The 26,059-nt window shown below is 54.3% G+C and overlaps 1 protein-coding gene across 17 annotated transcripts in view; it reads right to left on the reverse strand.

Annotated features, from left to right (window-relative positions):
- The window catches only part of HSPG2 (heparan sulfate proteoglycan 2), a 108,593-nt gene extending 94,139 nt beyond the window's left edge, over positions 1-14,454 (reverse strand). For 12 of the 17 annotated variants that reach the window (XM_021095485.1, XM_021095484.1, XM_021095483.1 and 9 more), the window contains exon 1: positions 14,317-14,454. In XM_021095485.1, the coding sequence (XP_020951144.1) occupies positions 14,317-14,379 (63 nt within the window). In that variant the 5' untranslated portion in view covers positions 14,380-14,454. The remainder of the gene's footprint in view (positions 1-14,316) is intronic. The other 5 variants (XM_021095496.1, XM_021095495.1, XM_021095491.1 and 2 more) reach the window with 1 other exon arrangement.

Here is a 26,059-nt window from a genome sequence, read left to right on the forward strand (position 1 = left end):
GCTAAATAAACTGTAGCAACACTTTTTTTTTTTTTTTCCTTTCTGTATAATGAAGAGTCTACAGAATTGGAGGAAATTCAGGATACTCTCCCAAGGCTGGGTCCATAGTGGATGCTCCTCAAAATATTCACTGCTAGGGTGACTCAGTCCCCAAACATACCAGTGACAGGAGGGGTGGCCCTAACTAAGCCCAAAGCAGCCCCCGCCCTGACTCTTCCCTCCCCCATCTGATCTACTGTCGGTACCACAAGCACATCAGCAGAGAAGCCCTTCCCTGCTCCCACCTTTCTCCAAGGACGGGAAGTGTGGAATGACTTTGGGGAGGTGACTCAGGTCCAGCTGTACTGATCCCTTGGGTGAATGGTGATAAGAGAGTCTGATTAAGTCTCAGAGGTAAGGGATATGCTTGACTTCTCCAGTCCTGCCAGGAGCTCGGACGCCCCATTCTTCTCCCCAACCCCAGCCCAGACCAAAAGAGGGGAAGAAAAAGCAGAATGGGGAACAGCATCAATACTGATGGAGTCTCTATGGAGACCATCTCTCCAAGCCCCCGTTTTCCCAACTGGCAAATGACAGTTCCTATATCACAGGGGTGGTTTCGAGATAAAATGAGCCTCTCCATCTTTAGCACACCCAGGAATCACCAGGAGATCTTGCTTGGGGTCTTGTCGGTGTCCAGATTCTGATTCAGTAGGTTTGGGTGGGGCCTGAGAGTCTGCATTTCTAACAAGTTCCCAGGTGAGCCCCAAGCTGCTGGTGCATGGACTGCCCTCCGGGTCATGACATCAACGAGGGATTAGAATAGCACCTTGTACACAACAGCCCTCAATAAAAGTCAGCTCACTAGACTTTTTCTTCTAGCGATTTGATCCTTAAGAATTGTCCCTAGGGTACTAGAATGGTTATGTCACCGCTGGACATAACTGAGTGATTTGCCCAAGCACAGAAGGCTTGGATTCAGGGCAGAAGCAGGGTTCAAGGTCAAGTCTGCAGATCCATCCTTTCCAGGCATCACACCACCCCAAGCCCCACCTGCTTCAGTGGCAGCCAGAGGCTTGGAGCTGAGGACACGAGCAGCTTTGCCCCTCGGTCCCACTGCTGGCCCCTGCTGGGCCAGCCAGGCCTCCAGGTGCAAGCCCAGGCTCCCCCAAGAAAAACCTTGAGCCATCACCTCCACTCCCCCAGCAGCAGCCTCTAGCAGCTTCCACCTCCATCACCTTATAAAGCGCCCCGAGCTGCACTTTTCCAAGCTGCAGTTTAAATTTATATGGAGCGAACCAACTGTCCTTTCCCTGCAGCCTGGGCCTGACTGCTTCACACATTCCTTCTGGAGCAACATTACCTAATTTAACCATAGCCCCTGCTCTCCAGGGCTCTCAAAATAGCAGCGGCCAGTAGGGGAAAATGCCCTAATGTTAAAATAACCAATTCTCCCTCCTCCCCCACTCTTGGCCAGCACCGCCTCAGACCCAGCCCAGGAAGGAACGAGGGCTGGGAGGACCAAGGTGGGCCTGGTTAGAGGCGGAGATCCCGCCATGCTTCCAGCGCTCTCACAGATACCTTCCCCCATATCCTCCAGCTCATCCCAGGGGCCAGGGTTGCCCTGGTTACCCAAGACTAGCATTCAGCTTTCACCTTCTCCTAATAACAGAAACTATCGTAGGAATAATTGCTACCCTTCCCCAGGTATTCATTCTGAGCTAAACACTTCCTACCCCTTGGCTCACTGACAGCAGAAAAATGTAGGGATGAATATTCTCTGGTTTCAGATGAGGAAATGGGGGCTCAGAAAGGTGCAGTGACTTGCCCAGGGTTACAAAGCCCTGAGGTGGCAGAAGCGGGATTGGAACCCAAGCCCAGGTACCCCAAAGCCCTAACCATCTACTACCTGCTAGCTGGGGCGCCGCTTGCAGGGCCTGAGCCCAGGAGAGGAGGCACGGGGGTGGGGGGTGCTAGAAGGAGCCTGCTCACCTGCTGTATCACCGCAGGGTCTGCTCACGTGGCTGGCACCAAACCGCAGGGGTCTGTTATGTCCTCGCTCACATTTCACCCGGATTTTCTGAGCCTTAAATCTGTCCTTAGGACCCCGGGGGCGCAGGCCGCCTGTCAATCTGTGATCCAAGCCCCCTACTCCCTGCTCCCTCCCTGACCCCGTGTGTCCCAGAGGAAGGCTGCCTCATTAAAGCAGGGAGCACCCAAATGCTGACATACCTCAAGTGCAACCAGTGGTTAAGGAGCTGGGAGGGTGGGCCTCCCACTCCCCTGCTCACTTAATGCAGAGTAATCATTAACCAGGGCAGAGCACGCACCCCCAGGGCCAGCTCCAGGTCCCTTCCCACCTGGGGAATTCTAGGGCCACTTTCCCAGCCACCCCGCTGGGACCCTAAGGTCCCTGGTATGGGAGTGGGGTGGTTTGGCAGGAAGGCCTAATCTGATATCACTAGGGCAGGTGGCCCAGCAGGTACCTGGAGGGCTCTTAGGAGCATCAGGGGGCCCCTGCACTCACACCCCTTCCTGCCCTGCTCCCTTCCCACAGTTGGGAAGATTCACGAAGTGAATGAAGAGTGTTGGACAAGAGGGTGGACCCTGGAGCTTGGGGCCTCCTCCAAGGGCAGGGGGAGGCAGAACAAAACCAAGCCCCAAGGTTTAAGGACCAAGCACCAGGGGCAGTCTTGAAGGGCGAAGGGGACCTTCACAAAATAACAGTTCCTGTTATTTATCAACTGCCTATTCTGGCCGGATGTGATTTCCATGGTGTCTAATCTTCACCAAAACCCTGCAAAGATGGTATGACCATTCCCCGCTGATAGATGAAGCTGAGAGAGGTTGAGTCACCAGCCCAGGGTCACACAGCAATAAGTAATGGAGCTAGGACAGGGCTCAGGGCTGTGTCTCCTGCCCATGACACTGTCCCGAAGTGCAATCCGTGGAATTAACTGGTGGGGGGTGCTAAGAGGCCTCATAAAAGGGCTTCTGAGTCCTGGCCAGGAACCCCAGGGGTGACAGAGCCGCTGGGGGTGGGGGTGGAAGGCAGAGTGCTCCCCCCAATCTGCATGTGCCAGGTAAAGGTGGTCCCGAGGCTTCTAGCACTTTGGGGTAGGTGAGGCCTCTTGACATGCTGAAGGGTGGTGGGTGGGACCTGCAGCCCCCCCCCACCCCCAACCCCGGGTCACTTAGAGAATTCCCTTCAATCGCTCAGGTGAAACGTAGGTGAGGCCCAGGCAGGCTGGAAGCTTTGATCTTATCACACATTCCTGCCTCAGCCTTCCTGGTCCCTGTCCCCTCCCTACCCCTCCCTCCCAGGAGGTGGGAAGCCAGGACAACTTAACCCTTTCTTCCCATTTCTTCAACTCCAGTCCAGGCTTGAGCTGATCTCTGCCATCCCTCTAGCTCCCCCAGAAGAGTTGGGAGAGAAAAGGGGGAAAGGAAAGTGGTTCAGCCCAATCTCCCTTGTTTAACTTGGCGCCGCAGAACCCCAACCTGAGCTCTGGCTCCTAGATTAAAATAACCAGACTCAGTATATTTATTTATTTATTTAGTCTTTTTAGGGCCGCACCCATAACATATAGAAGTTCCCAGGCTAGGGGTAGAGTCAGAGCTATAGTTGCCGGCCTACACCACAGCCTCAGCAACATGGGATCTGAGCTGTGGCTGCGACCTACACCGCAGCTCAAGGCAACACTGGATCCTTGACCCACTGAGTGAGGCCGGGGATTGAACCTGCATCCTCATGGATACTAGTCGGGTTCATTACTGCTGAGCCACAAGGGGAACCCCCAGACTCAGTATAGATAAGCCTCGCTGTTTTCTCATCCATCAGCTCATCTGAGACTCATGGCAAGACCCGGCCTTCTCTCCTCTCTGCCCCTGTGGGTCTGTCCCCTGCCCTAGCCTGTGGTGGGGGTAGGGAGCTGTCTCTCAAGACCCCTCTCCCCATAAGCTATCTGGAGGGAAGCAGACAGTAACCAGAATAACAAACAGGAGCTGGGACAAAGCCACAAAGACTCCAGGCATCTCCCACAGGTTATGCAGCCCCCAAAAGCTACTCTCCAGCTCTTGGAAGACACCTCCTTGAAGGCAGCCTCCTTTTATTGAGAGACCTTCTCTTGTTGACTGGTCTCCCCATCAGACCAGAAGCTCCTTGGACCCATGCCTGGTGTTTATACCCCACACAGGGCTGGGAAGAGAGCTGGCACTCCATAAATGGTTGCTGAATGAATGAATGGATGATGCCATTTTGCAATGGGGAAAATTCTGCTCTGAGAAGTTAAACGACTTGCTCTGGATCACAGGGGCAGGGGTAGTGCCAGGAGCACAGAAATCTTGTGACTCCTAGTCTAGTGCTTACTCACTAGATGGACATTCACAGAGCCTCTGGATCTTAGCTCAGCAACAGGTGAATGGACGTGGGTAGACCCCAGCAGGAGTGACCCCAGGCCCACACGGGAGGAGAGCCAAGGTTTCAGCAAAGTCTAAGGGAGCAGGGAGCCAGCTCCTTCATCCGCCTCCCTAGCCCAGGGCCTGGCCCTTGTGGGCAGAGAGCATCAGTGAAGGAAGGCATGAGATTGGTGAGACAGTGGGCTTTGCATGGTGGCACCACCCACTCTTAAAGACAAGCTGATAGATTTCTCCAAGAACTCAATGTTCCCTTCCTCAGAGTTGCCAAGTGGCCAAAGAACAAGAAAGGAGCCCATTTTGTGGGCAGGAGAAGCGAGGTCCAGGGAAGAGGGGCAGTAGTTGACTGGCAACCCACTGGAGGCCCAGGCCTTGACCTCCTGCCTCCTGGTCTGACCAGTTACAGGGCAGGGGACTGGAATGCATGTCACCTCAGCTATCTTGGTTACTTCCTCTCATTCTTTCCCAGGGTTAATGACTCCAACAGTAGGCCAGGGCCTTCCTGCTCACACACTTGATAACAATGTGAATCTAGGGACGATGGGGACAACTTCTGGGCCCCTGCCTTCCTCCTCCTCCAGCCAAATGCTCCTGGCTCTGTAAGCCCCACTTCCTCCAGAAAGTCTGTCCAGACAATTCACGCCAAATTGATCTTTTCCTTCCCTGACAATCTGCTATTGTCTAGACTGTGAGCTGTGCTGGGTAATTATGGTTTGGGAGCCCAACGAGACCCAGACCTTCTGGAGAGCAGGGGCTGTGCCTCTGATCTCTTCCAGAAGGACGGACAGAGCTGGAGTCAGCTCTGCCACCTCCTCTGCACCCGGCTGTGTGATTTGGGGCAAGTCACTGCTCTCCTCTGAGCTGTTTCTCATCTGGGAAATGGAGGCATAAATCCCAACTACAGAAGGTTGTTAATGCCTACAAAACACGAGCACAACGGCTGGCACACAGTAGGTCTTCAGGCAATGAATGGGTGAATAAACGAATGGCTGGATGAATTCTTGATTCCTCCACTGCACAAAGGTGTTCAAATGACACAGTTTGGGTCTTGGATCTAGATTCTGCTCCCAGCTGGGCTGCTACTGAGGCAGGCACACAGCTGGCTCAGAACAGGCTCCACTCCGCGAAAGTCTCCACTGAAACCCAATCAAGGCAAAAACCTAGAGGCCCCAAAGGGAGCTTGGGACCTGACAGAAGGTTCCAGGTTCCCAAAGGTCTCCGTGCCAGGGAAAGCTAAATCTACCTCCCTGGGGAATATTATCACTAGATTGAGCTGGAGGCCAAGGGCAAAAGGCACCCAAGTCTGAGAAGCAGGAGCTGGATAAGCCCACGTGGCAGATATGCAGCTTGCTGTATCCCCTGCCAAGGCCAGCCCAGTCCACTTCCTCCAGGCAGCCAGCCCTGACTACACCAGTCCTCCCAGATGGTCCTCTCTCTCCCCGCAACAGGTTGGACCCACTCGGGAAGGGATGACAAGCCCTTGAGTCAGAGGACCTGGGCCCTGCTCCCAGCCGAGCCACGGACTGAACGAATAACTTGCACCACTCACATCCCCTCTCCCTGCCTCCTGTTCCCCTTCTGCAAAATGGAGATAAGGATGCCCACATCAAAAGATAAGAATGCCCACATCAAAATAATGCCCCATATGTACGGATCATATGCGATAATGGCAGGAGAGAGCCCTGGGTGGGGCCTGGCTGAGAGAGGGTGGTGGCTTTAATTAGAAGGTGTGAGGGCTCACTGAGTGCTGGCCGAAGATCCGGGTGACTGAGGTCACTGGGGAGGAGACCCTGGCAGTCCCAGGGCACCAAAGACACTGGTCTGTCCTCAGGACACTCCCGAGTCTCTGCTCCTCTGGCTGAAGGGTCACAGGAAGACAAACGACAGGAGGGAGAAGAGGTTGCTGGGGCTAGGATTTATGAGGCCAGATTTCAGCGCATCCAGCCCCGAAAGGGATCCAAGAAGAGGCATGATCCCAGTTCCCAACTATTTGAAAATTGGAACCACCAAATAAGGAGAGGGATGAGTCAGCTGGGGTGGGGGTGGGGGGGCGGCTCTTTGGGGGTGAATATGGGGAGGCGGGACAGAGAGAGCGCTGGGGGCAGAGTCGTGGAGGTGGCCTGGGAAGGGGCCAGAGGCAGCTGGGAATTCCCAGCCCCACCCCAGGAGAAGCATCTGTGGGGTCACCTAAGGCCACCTCTGAAGTCCTCCCCCTGCCCAGCCCCAGGCTGCCTCCTCCTCCCCAGAGCCTGGGCTGGGGGGAAGGATGCCAAGGGTTAAAAAACGAAACACCTGGACATGACCCACATGGCCCACGTCCCTGTTGGGGAAGGGGCGTGGGGGCATGTCTCCAGCCCCCACCCCCCACGCCAGGGTGCAGGCTCGGGGAGAGGTCACCAGGCACCTGTGCTCCTCTTTCCCTTTAGTCCTGCGACTTCAGCGCGAGTCCACGGGGCCTGATTTAAAGCTGTGTGACGCCGCCTCCTCTGGCCACGGACCTGCTACACGTTTCCCCAGGGCTCCCTGAGCAAGGTCCTGCCTCCTCGTGAGCCTGAGGGAGGATGGGGCTGGGATGCAGTCCCAGGAAGCCCCCCCTCACCCCTTCCCTTACAATGCATGAACATCCTCTCTGCACCCATGGGAGCCACTTGGCCCCACCTCTCGTTGCTCAGAGCCCACCAACTGCACACATCTGGGAAGGGGACAGTGTGTCCACAGGCTCCAGCCTTTCCCAGGCCACACCCTGGGGTGTGCCCCCCCTTCTCCCCCCCAGGAAGGAGCAATCAGAGTGGAAGGGTGGACTCTGTCCTGCAGCTGCAGCCTCAGTGGGGGAAGGGGGGGCCAGTGACAGATCAGACGCAGTTACATCAGGGGCTCACAGACTGACCAAGAGAGGCAGAGGGAGCAAGGATGATCCCTTAACTCGATCATTGACTCAACAAGCCCAGGGCAGAGCCTAGGTTGGTAGACGGCAGCCAGTGTGATCAGGAGAAGGTGCGTCATGCTGGGCCCTGGTCAAATATCACTCTGGCCTTGGCCTTGGCAGGAACAAGACTAACAGCAGCCACCTCTGTCAAAGTCCTCTCACGTTCCAGATACTGTTTGTGAGATGCAGCCACTGGTCTCACAGTCACCCAGGAAACAGGCATCGTGATTCGCATTTCTTTTTTTTTTTTCTTGTTTTTTTGGGGCCACACCCTCAGCATAAGGAGGTTGCCAGGCTAGGGGTCCAATCGGAGCTGTAGCCACCGGCCTGCACCAGAGCCACAGCAACATGGGATCCGAGCCGCATCTGTGACCTACACCACAGCTCACGGCAACGCCGGATCCTTAACCCACTGAGCGAGGCCAGGGATCAAACCTGCGTCCTTAACCACTGAGCCACGACAGGAACTCCATGATCCACATTTCTGACCTGAGGCTCAGAGAGATGAAGCAACTTGCCCAAGGTCACACAGTCACTCAGGGCCAAGCCAAGACTTGAAGGGGGCCCACACATCTCCCTTGACCACAGTGCCCAGAGAAAGGGGCTTTGAGGCCAGTGAGGGCTCAGACAAGATGAAGACGGCAGGGTGGGCATCCCGGCTTGTCCCATGTGCTCCAGGTCTCAGCAGTGAGCAGTGGCTGCGAAGATCAGCTCCCCTGCATCCAGTGGCCGGAAGCAGTCCCTTCCCAATTCTCAGCAAGGAATTGGGTGGCTGGCTTCCTCAAGGACATTCATTTATTCACTCGGTGAATGGGCACCTACTGTAGCGCAGCAGCTTGGCACCGGGCAAACCGCAACGAACAAAACTGAGTGCCTGCCTTCCTGGAGCTTCCATTCTAGATGCGGGAAGGTGGTGAATTCCAATTAAACACATAAATATACAAGCCATGAGCTTAGGCTGTGGGGTTCCCAGAGGCCAGTGTCTGCAGCTCCACAAATGCACCTGCAGCAAGACCCTCACCCCTACAGGTCAAGGCAGAGGCTCCAACATGGGGCTGAGGGGCTGCTCTAGCTGTGAGTCGGTCCAACACTGTCCCCACCCCCATGCCATCCCCGCTGCCTTCCTGCCAGGCCTGCTCCTGCTGGAGTTCTCCCATCTCAGGGGCAGTGCCAGAGATTCCGGAGACATCCCCAGCTCCTCTCTTTCTGACCCACTGACCCCCCAGCCCCTCAGCAAATCCTGGCGGCCCTTCAAAATACACTCAGGCGGAGATCCTGTCGTGGTGCAGCGGTTAACAAATCTAACATCCACGAGGACACAGGTTCGATCCCTGGCCTCGCTCGGTGGGTTAAGGATCCGGCGTGTCGTGAGCTATGGTGTAGGTCACAGACGCAGCTTGGATCTGGCATTGCTGTGGCTGTGGTGCAGGCTGGCAGCTACAGCTCTGATTCAACCCCTAGCTTAGGAGCCTCCATATGCTGGGGTGCAGCCATAAAATGCAAAAAAAAAAAAAAAAAAAAAAAACCCAAAATACACTCAGGATCCCCCACTTCTTCCCACCTCCAGGGCCCTGGTACAAGCTCCCAACATCTTGGGGCTGGGTCACAGCCTCCTTGCTTTTGCCCTTGACTGTTCCACACTGTCTTCCCCACACAGCAACTAGAATGATCTCTCATCTCACTCAGAAAGACACGTAAAGTCCTTCCCCCGGCCGAGGCTCTGCTCCATCTTCCCTTCCCACCCCAACCCCCCGGCACACGACCAACCCTCACTCAGGCTGCTCCAGCCACGCAGGCCCCTTGCCTTCTGCAGATACGCCGAACACAGCCCGGGGGCCTTTGCACAGCCCAGGGGCCTTTGTGTTAGCCTTTCCCTCTGCCTGGGTGCCCTTGCCCTAGGCACCTGCAGGGCTGCTGCCTCCCTTCCTTCAGATCACTGTCCGTCCTCTTCCCCGCTTTATTTTCTCTTCCAAACACTTACCCCCACCTGACATATTTATTGTCTCCCTGAACCAGCTATGATGTAAGTTACCTGAGGGGAGGGAATTTGACTTTTTTGTTCTCGGCCACAACCTTGGCACCTAGGACACAGTCAGAGATGCTCGATAAATATTGGTTAAATAAATTTTTCGTCTAACACTTTGGAGATTTTGGGTTTACAGAATACGTCACCAAGTTCATCATTTGTCCATCTGTGTGCCAGACAGCTCCCTAAAATCGAGAGCAACTCAAAAACAGCTCGCCCTCCCCTGTGGCTTGGGGACAGGGCTCTGGTAGGTAGCCAGGAGCTGGTCTTAAGGACGTCTCACGGATGCCACGCACACTCTGCAGTGCATGTTTCTCCCCCCTCGCCCCCTGCCAAGGCCCTGAGGTCCCTGCAGTCCTGGCACAGATGGGCATCGGAGAAAGGGGGGGTACTAGGGGTGGCTGAGACTTGAGGCCCCACATTCCTGGGCCTCAAAGAGCCGCCTTGTTCCTGGGAGTTTCATGGCGGTGCCCCTGGCCCATCCACCCCCAGCAGCCACGAGCCACTCCCTTCTCAAGGCCGCTATTGACATGGACCCAACACCACCAGGCTGGGCAGTGAAGCTGGCGGCTCCCCGCGAAGCGAGTTCCACACATTCTTCTGGGTTTCAGTCAGCCAGCTCTGGGAGCTGGGGCGGCCAGCAGGCCCCAGCCAGGCCCTGCAAACAGGAGGGGGCAGCAGGGCCACAGAGGCCAAGGGTCGGGGCAACATTCCAGCTGGGCGGGGACCCTCCGTCTAACCTCCCCCTTCCTGGCAGGGGTGAGATGGGGGGAAGGCTAGGGTGGGCCCTGGAAGGAAGGACAGTGGGCTCGCCCCTGCCCCCGCCCCCAGCCTGAGTCCTCACAGCTGGGAGTACTTCCCGCATATACCCCAAGTGGTCTGAGGGTCCAGAACCCACATGTCTGGCCTCCAAGCGGCTTCTGAATCATCGCTCCAGATCTTTCCACATCTTGGGCGGCCCCCTCACCCTCCCTCCCGAGACCGGCCCTAAGTCCAGGCAGCCCTAAAGCCTCTGCAGACTCACCCTAAACCTTCAGCCCCCAGGGAAGAGCCAGGGGAACCCAGAGAAGGCTCCATGCAGGATGGCAAGCTGTTCTGCCAGTCACTCCCCACCCAGGGTAGGGCCCAGCCTGGCCCACTGGGGCCTTAAAGCCACCCTATTAATTCAGTTGTCTATAGGGTCTCTTGATGGAGCAATTAATGAACAAACCTACAAAACAAACAGGTAATCAATCCTACACATGACTGCCCTAGAGTTAAGCTTTTCTAGGCTCCCACCAGGGCAGGTGTCCCCAGGAGGCCTCGTGGACACTCGAACACACCTATCCTGAATGTCAGTGTCCCAAAGGCAAACCCCGTGCTATTCCTTGCCTGTGATCACTCCTGAACCACCTAGGACCTGAATCCATCTATCAGCGTTAGTGATGACAAGTTATCAACATCTATCGCCTGCCTTCTACAAGCACACAGGATGCAGGCAGAGTGGGGAGAAGCTTGTGTGGCTTCAAAGCCTGGCTCATGGTGCCACCGAACAGTGTATGTGAGTCGCTGGGCAAGTTCTGCCATCTCTCTGTGCCTCGACCTACTCTGCTTAGAGAATGGGGACCATACAAGTAGCGATAGCTGAGTTCATGCAATGGACATATTTACTGAGCACGTACTAGCTGCCAGGTGTTAGGGATACAGCGGCAGTGAACAGAAGCACAAAAGGTCCTGCTCGCATGGAGCTTAAACAGGGGCAGGGGGTGTGGGAGATAAAGAAGTGAATAAATACATGTCAGAGTGACAGGGACAAGAAGAAAACAAAGCCGTAAACGGGGAACACTGAAACTGCTGGGCAGAGTAGTCGGGGCCTGAGGGAAGGGAGAGAGGATCACCAAGGTATCTGGGGAACAAGTGTTCTAGGCGGAAGGAACAGCAGATGCAAAGGTCTTAAGGTGGGAGTGTGCCTGGCAGCGTTCAGAAACAAAGACCAGTGTGGCTGGAGCGAGCAAGTAAGGGGCACGGGGGCAGGAGGAGAGACGTGAGAGGGATCCGGGGAGGCCAGATCAGGAGGGCCTTGTGGGCCAAATCAGGGGCTGGGGTCTGACTGTGAGCAAGGTGGAGAAACGCAGGGAGGTCCAGAGGGAGGGGACGACACGCGAGGGTTCATGAGAAATGTCACGCCTGGCAGACAGCAGGCAGTGGGTAAATGTGGACCATCCACACCCCAAGACTGCCCTCCCCACCACCCCAAGCCCTAAACCCCGTCCACCTTCTGCCATCTTCCTACCACCCATCTCCCAGGCCAGGCGTCAGGCCCGCAGATCCCAACTTGCCTGCGCCGAGCCTGAGAACAGGCCCAGGCCAAGCCATCGGGGGCCAGGGTTCCCCAGACACAAGCAGCTCAGCTAGGGCCCGGGGGTGGGGGGCATCCAGCTCTGCTCCTGCCAGCCTCCGCCTCCCTCTGCAGACCCGCACCTTCCTTCTGGAAATTCCCAGGGCACTCACAATGAATGCCCTCCTAGCACAGGTATGGAGCAGGGGGGTGGACTGGGCAGCCAGTTTTGTCAAGGGGAGGGCTGAGCTAACACTGCCCTGAGGGAAGGGGCGGTGCCTCCGCAACCGCCCACAGCCTCCCCAGCAAGGAAATCCAGCCGAGGCAGGAAACAGGTATCTCGGTGACTTCCCTCCTCAGCCTTGGAAAACACCTTAATCAACCTCAAGAATCCTGTCTCTTGGCAGGGCTGGCCCCCCGAAAGGAAGCCCAAGGCCCCAGCAGGAAGAAAGGGGTCAGCAGGCCACGGCAGGCCCTGAGTCACCCAGGCCTGGCCCCCTCCCCCAACAACCTCCCCCCACCTCCCCTGATCTGAAATTACTCCCACACTCAATCACAGACCACTGTTCCCTCTGTCTCCTGCCCCCGCTGAGGTCTTGAGCTCCCTAAGGACCATCTTACCCTCCCCTGGTGTTCTACCCTCACATACCCACCACGGGCTGATGGACATGAACTGGAGGGCAGAAGAGATCAAAGGCAGCAGGCAAGGAGGGGCCCAAGGCTGGCTAGGGCGCCGGGCTAGGACCCTGCTGCCACTGAAAACTTCCCACGAACGTCTCATGCCCATTTTACAGATGTGGAAACTGAGGTTCAGAGAAGGGAACTTGCCCCAGCTAAGAAAAGGCAGAGCTGGGATTCAAACTTCGGTCCTTGAGACTCCAGAAGTCAAGCTCCTTCCAATCCTTCCACTCTCAGCCATGAGCGGGACCATGAAGACCCATGTGGTTGCTGAGGAGCCCGGAATCCCACAGGATCAGAGCTTTCTGTTTTCCCATCTTGGTGCTGGGCAAGCACAGACAGGGCCTGTTCTCCTCACTCATAAGCCCCCGGTGCTGGCTGGGTGCACGGGTGCACAGTAGGTGCTTAGCTAGTATCTACTGAATGAATGAACCCTGAACTCCCACACGCTGTCACGGAAGGCTGCTCAAAGATGTGGCGAAAGAACGAATGAATGGGGACTGGCTGCAATCCGGGAGTTTCTGTGGAAATTCCTCCCGCACACAGCAAACAGCTCCTTCCCCCTCCTGTCAAGGTAGAGGTAGAACCCCTGATCGGGGCAGAGCTGGGTCAGGGTCAGAAAAGGAGGACGTTCCAGGTGCTAAGTTGGTGCCCCACTTTCTGGAAAAGTAAAGATCAGTATTGGGAGCTACAAGTGCAGGTCAAGACTGGTGAGCAACCAGATGGGCCCTGCTGGATGTGTTGGGGTGAGAGGCTGAGACAGAGAAGGAGGGAAACTGCCCCATGGGGACTGGGGGAGGAGAGGTGCTGGGTGGGTGGGGCAAGAGAGGTGAGGGGTCACATCTGACTCAGGAGGCCAGAGGTGAGAGGGAGCCGGCAAGGCGAGGACAGGGAGTCAGTCACTGCGCAAACACTGGCCAGCTTAGAAAAGTCCCTCTCTTGGCTCTGAGACCAAGGGGCAGGGACAGCCCAGGACCACCTGAGAGAGGCTGGGGGTGGCTCTGTGGTTCACCACACAGGCCCAGCTCCCCAGATGTGCCCCCATCCACATGTGCCCCAAGTGCCCTGCCCAGTGACCCCGCCCTGCCCTTCTGGAGTTCACTGAGTCTTCTGAGCCTCTCCTGGCCAAGTGTTCTCTTTCCCTCAGCATGGGCCCATCCAAGCTCAGAGCAGGGGACTGGGCTGTAAGGGGCAGGCCTCTCCTGCACCCTGAGGACCTGGGAAGAAGAACTCTGGGGAAACAGATCCACTGAGTGTCCACCACAAACAGGGGTCCACACCGCCACTTCTACAAGTACTCCACCCAGTCCTGCACTTTGAAGCTACGCATTTTGAGTTTCCCCCAGGCATGTGGGCTGGTCTCAGAGAAGTTAACAACTTGCCCGAGGTCACACAATTGCTCAGTGAAGAGCAGGGATTGATTCAGTTCCTGGGCTGTGCGACTCCAGGGCCCGTGGGTGTTCCACACAAGACTCAGTTGTATCCAGAATGGTTCTTTACTTATGCCTGCCTGGTGACCAGCTCCCCAAGGGGACAGACCTCTCCATAAAGTTCCAGTGAGGACTGGTAGGGTCCCCATTACCATCGAGCGCTCCTGTTCCAAGTTGGCACAGAAAGGCGTGTCCTCTCCCTGCCAAGTTCCCACCCAGCTCGAAGTTTCTCCGCCTGGCCCCCAGGAATGGCAGGCCAGGCCATGCCCAGCGCGACTCGGAGACCCAGCAACGTGGCCGGACGACCCACGGGCTCCCACGAGGGCCGGCCCCGCCCCCGGCCCCACGCAGGGTTCCCTGGGCGCCCCTCCGGACAGCCCCACGGCGGAGGGTGGCGCTGGCCTCTTGGCAGCCCGGGGTCCCTGGCGGGCGCCGCCGTCCCGGGCCAGATTCCCGGCCGCGCAGCCTCGGCGCCCCCGCCAAGTTGGCGGGCACGGCGAGCGGGGCCCGGGGTGCCTCCCGCCCCTCCGCCCCGCACACTCACCGCGAGCAGCCGCCCTTGTAGCAGCAGCGCCAGCAACAGCGCGCCCGCCGCCCGCCGCCCCATGGCCCGGCCCGCTCCGCTCACTCGCTCGCTCGGAGCCCGCCCGCAGCCGCCGGCTCGCCAGCCTGCGGACTTCTCGGGACGGCGCGGCCCGCTCCCGCCACCCCCCGCCCCTCCTGCTGCTGCCCGCCCCGCCCCCGCGGCCTCCCGCCCCGCCCCCGCGAGGGCAAGACCCCGCCCCCGGGTCTCCCCGCCCCGGGCGCCAGGCCCCGCCCCCAGGCCCGCCCCCGGACCGAGGGCTCCACTCTCTCCAGCCTGCCGCACAGCCAAGGCGGCCTTTGTCTGGGCCATCGGCCCCCTCCGTGTGGGCCGCGGCCCAGCCCGGTTCCCGGCCAAACCCGGCCTGGAGTGTGGATCGGACGGGGGGCCGGGTCCCTGCGCGTGGGACCTCCCTCCCTCCATGCTCACGGCTCTCCCGCACGCCCCCGACCCATGTGTGGACCCCTAAATCCTTTCTCACACCCTTTCACACTTCGCAGACGTGACTCACGTGGGCCTTTCTCCAGGTCCCTCCAGAATAGCACGCGATCACACGGACACGGTCACACACGCTCATGCCAACTTTGGCTCACAAGATCACCTGCACATTCACAAGTTTCACGCTCTAACGCTCATCCACTGCCCGTGAACGCTCTGCACATGCTCGCAGTCTTTCACCCAAATTTCGTAAACTAACAGTCCTCATTGACTCAAAAGATCATTCTATCCCTTGTACACCTTTACCTCTATAGGTGATGCAGTGGACACAACTTACACACGCGCACACACACACTCTGCCGCTCATGTTCATAATCACATTTTCACACACTAACCTATACGAATGCCAATATACAAAGCATAAGGCCATTTTCATGCTCAGATTCCCTACAGGCGCTCCCCGCTCACACAGAGGCCAATTCTTACCAGCATAGCACCTGCCTTTTTACATTTTCTCACACACTGACCACATTGCCTTACACTGGGGACCCAATACTGAGCTGAATTACCCCCTATGCACACAAATCCATAGACCAACTTTGATTCACACAAGTTACAGCACCACTGCTTAGAGACACACGGACTCACACACCTAGGCCCAGACACAGACACTGCCAAAGCCTCAGTCACAGATGCTTGGACGGTAAATCACAACCCCTGATGACACAGACCCAGAAACAGCATGCACGGCCACACTACCAGGCCTCCCTGGGGTTGTGGTCTCCTTTCTGCCTGAAAGTTTCCAGGGCAGCCCAGGCTGATGGGTGGAGAGAAAACTGGTGTGTGTGTGTGTGTCACTTGGAAGAAAACTTTTGAGTAATGATACAGGGGGGAGGATCAAAACTGAAGTTTCCATTGTTTCCTATGAGAGTTGCTAGGTTCCAGAGACTCACGGCTGGGTTTGCAGCCAGGAGTGAGGTGAGCTGTGGACAGAAGGAAATGCCCAGCTAACTGGGCGGCACCAGGCCCGGCTCCGGAAGGCATGTTCCCTGTGATAGGGGCCTGCAGACTCCCAGGCACTGTGGAGCCTCCCATCTCGGAGATGAAAACACTGGCAGCTTGACTGGCACCTGAGGGATTAAGAAAATACTGGAATCCTGACTCCCATCCCAGATAAACACCCCATCTCCCAAAGACCGGGTTCTTCTCCACCCTGTGGGGTGTATCTAGAGAACCAGCTCAGAGCTGTAAAGGGGCTTGAACTACCTCCACAGTGGTTCAGCCCACTCCCTGGCCCCAATCCACATGCCAGACTGAATAAAGTCTGTTTCTGCTCCAGACAGGAGGACAGGGGTGACAGAGGAGGGATGCTGCTCTTGGCCCTTGGTGAACCCCTAATCTGATGGAGGGAAGGGGGAGGATTAGTCTCCGTTCTTATGCTGTTCTCAATCTGATGGAGAATCCTGGCTCTCCCACCTCGTTGGGCAATCCGGAGCAAATTATTCCACTCTCCCCTGTCTCTATTCATCATCAAGCAGAGTAATGCTAAGACCTCCATCACAGCATTGTTATGAGGATGAAAATGAATTAATCCATTTATTTTTTTTAAAGCACAAATCGGGGCACATGGGTAAGCACTAAATAAGCAGTAGCCATTTCTCTTACTCCTGTTTTGGGGTGAGCTCCCAGTCTGCAGAGAGAGACACAACTCTGGCTTCAGGCAGTTGGAGGAGCATACTTTGCCTTCAAAGTTGCTCTCTGTTTGAAGGCCAGAGGTAGCCCCAGCCCCAAGGATCCGCTGTCTGATGGGGGGAGTACAACCTTGCCCTTGGGAACGCCCTGTCTGATGAGGAAGGCTACAAAACTCTACTGACTTCAGAGCTGGCAGGTGGCCAGCTTGGTGGCAGGATTTTTCCAAGGCCTTGCCTATCTGTGGAGGGTCAGCATCCATGACAAATCGCATTTTGTGAGCTGCCTTGGTGTCTGTTCCCAACTTCGGGCTCTTTAAGTCCCAGAGCCTTGGCTTCATGGATGATTCGCTCGTAAGCAAAGGAAACGGAGAACAAGCAACCCTTTGTAGATGTTTGGTTAAGACTAAATCTGAGCTATAAGTCTTGCTTCCTAAAAGGGGTTGGGGAAAGAGATGGGAAAGCTGACTGGAGACCGGAAGGAGCTGGGCTGACGTGGAGGGCAGGAAATATGGCCGGTCGAGAAAGTTCCAGAGGAACTCCACCTACCCTGATGATTGGTCACCCCCCTATTTATTCTGCATCCTTTCCTTCCTACTAAGGGATTTGGCCGGCTCTGTTTTATTTTGCAGTCCTTGATATCTTTAGTAAATGTTCTCAAGTTGCTTTGTCTAGGGACTGGCTATCTCCTCATATGGCTTAGAAGAGGAGCAGAGGCCAGACCTTCCAGACTCCAGCTGAGCCGGGAGGCGCCTGTGATGGCACTGTACGTACTCATAGCTCAGGGTGCTGGTCACGCTCTTTGGGAGAGAAGCAGTTTAAGTCTCGCACAAGATTCCTTAGATAAAGGGAGACTTCCAGGGTTTGGATAGATAAGAGCAGCGAAATAATTTGTCTTCTGAGACACAGGAGGTGACGGATTTCAGGAGCCAGTATCCAGAGTTTGGGTGGGTCACCTGTCTGCCACTACATAATTGACAGGACTCGGGGTCACCTGGCTTCCATTCCTGCTCCAAATCTCTCTGCCTCTGAGAATCTCACGCACCTCCTTTGTCCATTCTTTCATTCATGGCTGCAGTGCTCGGTTGGGCAGGTTGTTCACTGAACAAGGGTATGAAGCCAAGGGGGCCTTGCTGTAGTGCTACATCTGCAGAGAGGGGATGCCTTTTGATAATATGACCAAAGGCTCCATTGGGGCTAGTTGTACCCTGCATTCATTCAGTAATGAAAGTAAACATCTGTTGCGCACAAGGGTTCCAATGCCTGCGTGGGAAAACAAATGCTAGCAGGGTGAGGGTAGGCACTTGAGTGAGAATGTGGAACAGGAAATTGGTGTGAAAGGGAGTAAGGGTGGAGGAGAGGGAACAAACAGACGATGTGGAGACGAGGAAGAGGAGGAGGAAGGAGACCATTCTCAGCCAGCCCTGAAAGTTCATGGAGAGGGAGGGAAGCACGTAAGCCCGGAGGGGTACAATCCAGCCCAGCTCTCTAGCCACATGCCTCCCCCAGCATGGTCTTTGCACATGCTGTTCCTTTCAAGTGCTGTTCTCACCCAACACCGACCCCACTGTCTTTAAGATTCAGCTCAAACCCCATGACACCCTAGAAGCCTCCCTGACCCTCTGGGCTGGATCCTGTCTTTCCCATACTCTCTCTCCCCTGTGCTTCTCTCTCTTGACAGTTTTGACAGTGGCAATAATTTTGAAGATCGTTCCATATAAAGAGGCCTAATGAAGGCCAGAGTGTGACTATCTGGTTTCTGCCTTGTTCCCAGCCGTGTCCTCGGTGAAGAGCACAGTGCCTGGCAGAGGTGGCACTTTTGAGTAATGTTACTCGAATGAAAGAGCAAGCTGGTTCAAGCACGACGTGAGGCATAAGTGTTCCCTGTCTGATTTGCACTGGGGCAAAGATAAACTCCCCTCACAGTCTGATCAACATTGAATCTCATATGGCGCTCCTGTTATGGCTCAGTGGTAACGAACCCAGTTAGTATCCATGAGGACGAAAGTTCAATCCCTGGCCCCTCTCAGTGGGTTAAGGATGCGGTGTTGTCTTGAGCTGTGGTATAGGTCACAGACACGGCTCGGATCTGACATGGCTGTAGCGGTAGCATAAGCTGGCGGCTGTAGTTCTGATTTGACCCCTAGCCTGGGAACTTCCATATGCCATGGAAGACCAAAAAAAAAAAAAAAAAAAGAATCTCCATGGATCACAGTCCTAGGCAATAGGTAAGTGAGTGTATTTTATTATCACCCTTTTCAGACAAGGAAACTGAGGCCCAGGGGATGACACGAGTGGTGTACATCACACAGTTGGTACGTGGTAGAGCCCAGATTCACGTCCATGTCTGTCTGACTCCACATCCTCAACCATCCCAAATTCTGCTTCCTGCTGGGTTGTTCTCAACTCTGCCCAGAAGGGCGAGTCTTCTGAAAATGGCCCTGGGTTTGAGACCTCTGGCCCTCCTAGTATTCCCACCACCCCTCATCATCATCAACTGCTTTTTGGCTGAGCTTCCACCTTGGTGCCCTGGCCCGGGGGAGTGTTCCCATGCTGTGCCTCATGGGTCACCTGTCCTCTAAGATGCTCCTTGGCAAGGGGGTTCCCTGGCCAAGAAGTTTGGGAACCCTGTCCTCTTCCCCACACTTGGTCATCTCAAGGAACACCAGCGCAGGAAAGTTTCTGAGCGGGCCTCCAGTAAAGTGGCCTGTCCACCTCTGTTTCATCCAGCACTCCGCAGCATATTTGAGAAGGAACCCACTTGATTTTTGGAAAACCCTTTTAATAGCTCGCTAGACTGGTGTTTCTCATCACTCACTCTGAAAATCCAGCCCCAGAGCCTGGCTCCTGAGCTGACCATAAATGGTCTCTGTAATTTGAATTCATCACTCGAGCCCCCGCACCCCCACCACACCCCTCCAGTCAGGCTGGAATTCTTAGGGCCTCCATACACCCCCACACATTCCTTCCCACACGCCCCTGCTTCAGCTATAGACGACTGCTGGGGGGGGGGGCGTTGTCGGAGCTCCATAAATGCTCTTTTTTTTTTTTTCCTTCCTTTGTCACTGCACACATGGGCCCTTTCCCTCCTGTGATCAGCATATGCTAGGGATTGCACGTCCCGCTCTCCTCACTTCACATTTTCATAAACACCATTCTGTGTGTCAGTCAAGACCAGGGCCACTTAAAAATGGCTCGGTGGCCCAGTGCCAGCCCCCGAACTGTGTATTACCAGTCTGCGACGAGATAAGACGCTTGCTCAGGGTGTAAATCAACTGTGTCAGTCAGCACTCTGTTTAGCTCAGCTGACACTCGTTTTTCTCGGAATACTTGGTCCGTTTTGGAAGCAGCGCATGGCTTTACATTCTGGTACAAGCTCTTTATTGCAGATGGTGATTGTTCACGTCGTGTGGGCCAGCGACTTTGAATAGCAGTCCAATTGACTTTGCACATAACGTCTCTAATAACTGCTTGGTCTCATGTCTCCTCCACACCCTTCATTCATTAACCCTATCCTATCCTTGGATATCTGGGCTACCTCCGGGTCTCTGGGATTCATAAAGCATCGCTATGAGCTGACACGAATGCACCTCTGTGTTTATTTTTACAGTCCTCTTAGTTTTTAAGGACCACAAAGCTGAGGCCAGAGAGGTGGGGTGGCCTCTGCAGGGTCATGAGTGAATCAGGCCTCCCACTCCGGCCTCCTGCCCCCGGCCCCTTGTTCCTTCCTCCAGCCTGCACTGCCCTTCCTCCTGAGTAGATTTCCCATCCCTTTCATGGTTTTCTTTGCTGGGCTATGCGCCTTCTGCTGTGTTCCCACATGTTGTCTTTTGGAGCTTGAGAGAAATCCTTTTGGAATGTCCTGTGCCTTCTCCCTCTAGTTCCCGGCTTTGTTCAATTGTTCAGGAGAAATTCCTGCCCTGTTGGGAGGGGCCCAGGAGGCTGTTAAAGAGTTTGCCAAAAATGGTGGTACCAAGTGGGACATAGCACATAGCTAAGGCTCCTTGCCTCTCCTGAGATGAGATTTCAACTTTTTTTTTTTTTCTGTCTTTCTAAGGCTGCACCCGCGGCATATGGAGGTTCCCAGGCTAGGGGTCGAATCAAAGCCGTAGCTGCCGGCCTACGCCACAGTCACAGCAACGCCAGATCCGAGCCAGGTCTGTGACCTACACCACAGCTCATGGCAATATTGGATTCTTAACCCACTGGGCAAGGCCAGGGACTGAACTTGCATTCTCATGGACATGAGTCAGATTCATTTCTGCTGAGCCATGAAGGGAACTCCTGAGATTTCAACTTAAAAAGAGGGCTCTGGAGTTCCCGACGTGGCTCAGAGGAAACGAATCCGACCAGGAACTATGAGGTTGCAGGTTTGATCCCTGGCCTCGCTCAGTGGGTTAAGGATCTGGCATTGCCATGAGCTATGGTGTAGGTCGAAGACGTGGCTCGGATCTGGCATTGCTGTGAATCTGGCATGGGCTGGCAGCTACAGCTCTGATTAGACCCCAAGCCTGGGAACCTCCATATGCCACAGGTGCGGCTCTAAAATGACAAAAAAAGAAAAGAAAAGAAAAGGAAAGAAAAGACAACCCTGTGGGTGCGGTTGGCGGGAAGGTGTCTCTCACTCCTACTTTTCTGTGTCCTATGTACAGGCGGTAGGACCAGTCACGTGTAGGCAGAAAAGACAGGAATGGATACAGTGAGTCTCAGGAATGAAGAGGTGGGGTGGGCTTGGGCTCAGGCCCAGAGGGTTCAGAGATGAGAAAAGGTTGAGGGAGGGGAACAGAAGGAGTGTGTCTCTTCAACACACACCTTGGCCATACAAAGAGCTGCATTTATTTTCTAGAATCATAGACTCATGATGTCAAATTATCTGTCTGAAAAGGGCCTCATCAGATGGTTTTAAATACACAGAAGGGGTTTTACTATCAGGTACGTATACTCGGTGTTCCCAAAGGAAGCAGGGATCAGTGGACTCAGGCAGTTGAGACCACTGGTGGCTTATGAGAAAATTTCTCCCTTTGTTGACTGTTTCTGGGAAGGGCATATTTCAGGTTAATGCTGCCCTGTTCAGAATGCCGGTGCTGGGGGCCGCCCAAACCTTCAGGGTTACACACCATTCTTGCTTTGTCTAAAGTTCTGCATATTTTGGAGGCCAAGGTTTATCCCTCTTTCTCTTGGAGTTTGTTCAATGAATTCTAAGGAAAAAAAACTGCATTCTCGATGGAAGGGGCATTGACTGAGGGGCAGAGCTCTGGGGTGGAATCCCAGCTCTGCTGCTTAGCAGCTGCAGGAGCTTGAGAGTGTCACTTTCTCTCTCTGAGCCTCAGTTTCCTGCTCTGTAAAATGGGGGAGTAAACCTAGCTTCACAAGGAGCGAAGGGCTGCTAGCCTCTGTTTCAGGCCTTGGCAGCATGCCTAACACACAGTGTGGGTGCTCGGTAAATGCTGACATACGTCTGCAGGCACGAAGGACTTTCCCCAGCCACCCTCAGCTACAGGGACACCTAGGCTGCTTCTATACAACAGGTGGACAATGCAGCAGGCCGTGGCATTGTTCTGCAGCCGGTATGCTGCTTCCTGTTTACGTGGAGTCTGTAGATGCATGGCTTGAACCGTGGACATGGGGGGCTTCCTGTGGCCTCTGCATGGCCACACAGAGCACAGGGCCTTCTCCAGCTAAGAGCCATATTTTCTCTGCGCTTGTGCTGAGCAATTGGTGGAAGAGAATCCTGAGCTGCAAGTTCCTACCCTGAGTAACAGACCTGATTCCACTTCAGGGTTCTGCTCCTCAGCCCTTTCCATTCAAAGTGCAAAGAGCCTATCCCTTAAAGGTACCATCTAGTCCTCAACCTTCAAACTTCATTTGAGCACCTACTGTGTGCTTTACTCTGTAATGACCTCTACCATTCATTGAGCACCCACTGTATGATTTGCTGAGCACCTACTACTTGCAAGATATCGTAATCATGAAGACAATTATAATTATTGAATGTCTACTCAGCATATAGTTCTTTTTTTTTTTTTGTCTTTTTGCCTTTTTCTAGGGCCGCTCCCACAGCATATGGAGGTTCCCAGGCTAAGGGTCTAATCAGAGCTGTTGCTGCTTACACCACAGCCACAGCAATGCGGGATCCGAGCCACGTCTATGACCTAGACCACAGCTCATGGCAATGTTGGATTCTTTTTTTTTTTTTTTTGTCTTTTGTCTTTTTTTGTTGTTGTTGTTGTTGCTATTTCTTGGGCCACTCCCGCGGTATATGGAGGTTCCCAGGCTAGGGGTCGAATCGGAGCTGTAGCCACCGGCCTACGCCGGAGCCACAGCAACACGGGATCCGAGCCACGTCTGCAACCTACACCACAGCTCACGGCAACGCTGGATCGTTAACCCACTGAGCAAGGGCAGGGACCGAAACCACAACCTCATGGTTCCTAGTCGGATTCGTTAACCACTGCGCCATGACGGGAACTCCAATGTTGGATTCTTAACCCATTGAGCAAGGCCAGGGATTGAACCTGCAACCTCATGGTTCCTAGTCAGATTCGTTAACCACTGCACCACAACAGGAACTCCTCAGCATATAGTTCTTGTCAATGAAAAGTCAACCTTTTTGGGAAAGCCACTGTGTTCTGTGACTGTAACCATTACCATCCTAATCATTTATACCCGACCTCTCTGTGCCTTGGTTTCCTCTTTTATACATTTATATAATAAGGACAATTCGTCCTTAAAAGATTAATGAGAGGATTAAATGAATTTATATGCACAAAGCGCTTAAAAAATGCCTGGTGTATATTTAAGATCTTAATAAATGTTGGCCATTATGATTAATATTATTAGCTATTGAACAACCATTATAGGCAAGACACTGTAATTATTCCTTTTTTTTTTTTTCTTTTTTCTTTTTTTGCGGCCGCACCTGCAGCCTGTGGAAGTTCCCAGGCGAGGGGTTGAATCGAAGGAGCTGCAGCTACCGGCTTACACCACAGCCACAGCAATGACAGATCTGAGCTGCATCAGCCACTTATGCCGCAGCTTGCAGCAATGTTGGATCCTTAACCCACAGAGGGAGGCCAGGGATCAAACCTGAATCCTCAGGGAGACACTGTCAGGTTCTTCACCTGCTGAGCCACAATGGGAATCCCACTGCAATTACTCTTAAGAAAACAGGAGTTCAGGTTACAGAGCATCTATTGGGCACAAAGTCTTGTAATCAATACCGATATAATAATTGAGCCCCTCTGGTGAGCCAGAGCCCAGCTAGATACTGGAGACCCCAAGAACAGGGTCCTAGGCGAGGGCTTCTCCTCTGATTAGGGGGAAGTGGACTATTTTAAAGCTGGGCATCTTCAGGAGAGTCAGAAATGACTCTGACATTTATGTGGGCCGAGGGCAAGAAGGGGTTGGCTTTGAGTGGCCAGGGAGAGGTTTTAGAAGTCAGGATACTCTTGAACTCTCTCTTGAGCTGGGCCAACATGGATCCCTACGAGCTGCATTCCTGTGAATGTTTGCCTGGGGAAGGTGTCACCGGGAGCCTGGGGACCCATCAGACCAAGGCCAAAGTCTTCTCCCTTGAGAAGGAAGGGGCACAAGAGCCAGAGAAGAGTGTGCTGCACTGTTGAGCTTTGGGCCTGGGAGGACCTCCTCGTCCTCCAGGGATGGAATAACAGTGGGGGCGAATTCAATGGGCTAGGGCTCCGGTGATTCCTTCTTCCTTCCTCCTTGCCCTGCGACCATCGTAGTGATCTCGTGGCTATTCAGGCTTGCCAGCTTCTCTGCCTGGCCATAGGGCTAGGCCACAGCAGGCCACCTCCTCCAAGAGCCACAGAACCATGCAGACCTCTGGGTTCTGCATTATTTCAAGGTCAGCTCCATTCCACATTCTGAGTTGCTCTTGGTCCTCATATTTCCAAGGAAACAGGAGAACTCCAGCAAGAAGGGACTGGGCCTGAGATTCAGAACCACAGAGAAACGGGCCCTGAGGCCTGAACTGGTCCCTGGGCTGCCTAGGAAGAGGGCTTGGGACTCAGGCAGCCTGAATTCTTAGGTGGGATCACTCTCAATTCTCAGCTCAGGAAGCTCCAGGCCTGGCTTGGGACTAAGAGGAGAGGTTCAGAAATATCTGAGTCTGAGGGCCTTTGAAATGACCCACTCACGTTATAGAAGGGGAGACAGAGGCCTGGAGAGGGGATGGGATGTCCCCAAGGACTCAGGGAAGGCTCGTGGCAAAACTAGTCTGAAACCCAGTCTCCAGAGTCCCTTTGGCAGAGGATTGGTGAATAACTGGATGCCTTCAGGGGTCTGATTGCTCAGTTCCCAAATCAGTTGCGTTTCTGAAGCCCTCAGTGATCCAGGGAACACTTTCCCAGACATTCCCACCAAGAAGTTCGGGGTGACCTCATTCTGAGCTTTTCAGCCCTCACCTGGCCTGGGCAGAGCACCGCCCTCTTCAGACCTATCCCAGGAAGGGCCATTCCCTCCACCTACAACCATCCCCAGTTGCCTGTTCCAACCTGTCCCACAGAAGCCATCCTCAAGGAGTTCCTATCGTGGCTCAGTGGTTAACGAATCCAACTAGGAACCATGAGTTTGCGGGTTCGATCCCTGGCCTCGCTCAGTGGGCTAAGGATCTTGCGTTGACGTGAGCTGTGGTGTAGGTTGCAAACGTGGCTCAGATCCCGTGTGCTGTGGCTCTGGCATACGCTGGCAGGTATGGCTCCGACTCGACCCCTAGCCTGGGAACCTCCATATGCCGCAGGTGTGGCCCTAGAAAAGGCAAAAAGACAAAAAGACAAAAAAAAAAAAAAAAAAAAAAAGAAGAAGCCATCCTCAAGATTTTCTCTATGTCCCCTGGGCTCTTGTATCCATGAGGATGCGGGTTCAGTCCCTGGCCTCATTCAGCAGGTTAAGGATTCGTTGTCGCTGTGAGCTGTGGTGTAGGTTGCAGATGCGGCTCGGATCCCACGTTGCTGGGGCTGTAGTGTAGGCCGGCAGCTGCAGCTCTGATTTGACCCCTAGCCTGGGAACTTCCATTTGCTGTGTCTATGGCTGTAAAAAGAAAATAAAAAAAGAACAAATCTACATAAAGCATCCAGAACAGACCCTGCCACATAGAAAGTGCTCTGTGAGCTGTCATCACTATCATCCCATCATTATTAGTCCTACTTTTCTGCTGACATGGGGCTGTGCTAAAATCTATAACAAAAAGCAGAATATGAATAGGGATTGGGAATGAGCTAGGGGAAACTGAGGCTAAGAGACGCTCGAAGCTCCTCAGTGATTCATTCAAGGTATAAATCAGAGAGTCTAGATTCAGATCTGTGAGCCTCACATTCAGCCTGCAAATATTTTTTTGTTCCACCCTCGAAGCACCATGATATTTTTAAATTTGCTGCTAACATGTAGAAAATCCGATTCTTGGCTTCTCTTGAAAAAGCAACACCCATTTGAGAACTGGGTTTAGGCAAGTTATCCCGTTTGCCACTCAGCCACAGTCTCCACCACTCCCTACTACCACCCACCCAGCCCCATTCACCCATTTACTCTTACCTGCCTGACCTATAGATCCTCAAGCTAAT

Source organism: Sus scrofa, chromosome 6, assembly GCF_000003025.6.
Source record: "Sus scrofa isolate TJ Tabasco breed Duroc chromosome 6, Sscrofa11.1, whole genome shotgun sequence".
NCBI lineage: Eukaryota > Metazoa > Chordata > Mammalia > Artiodactyla > Suidae > Sus > Sus scrofa.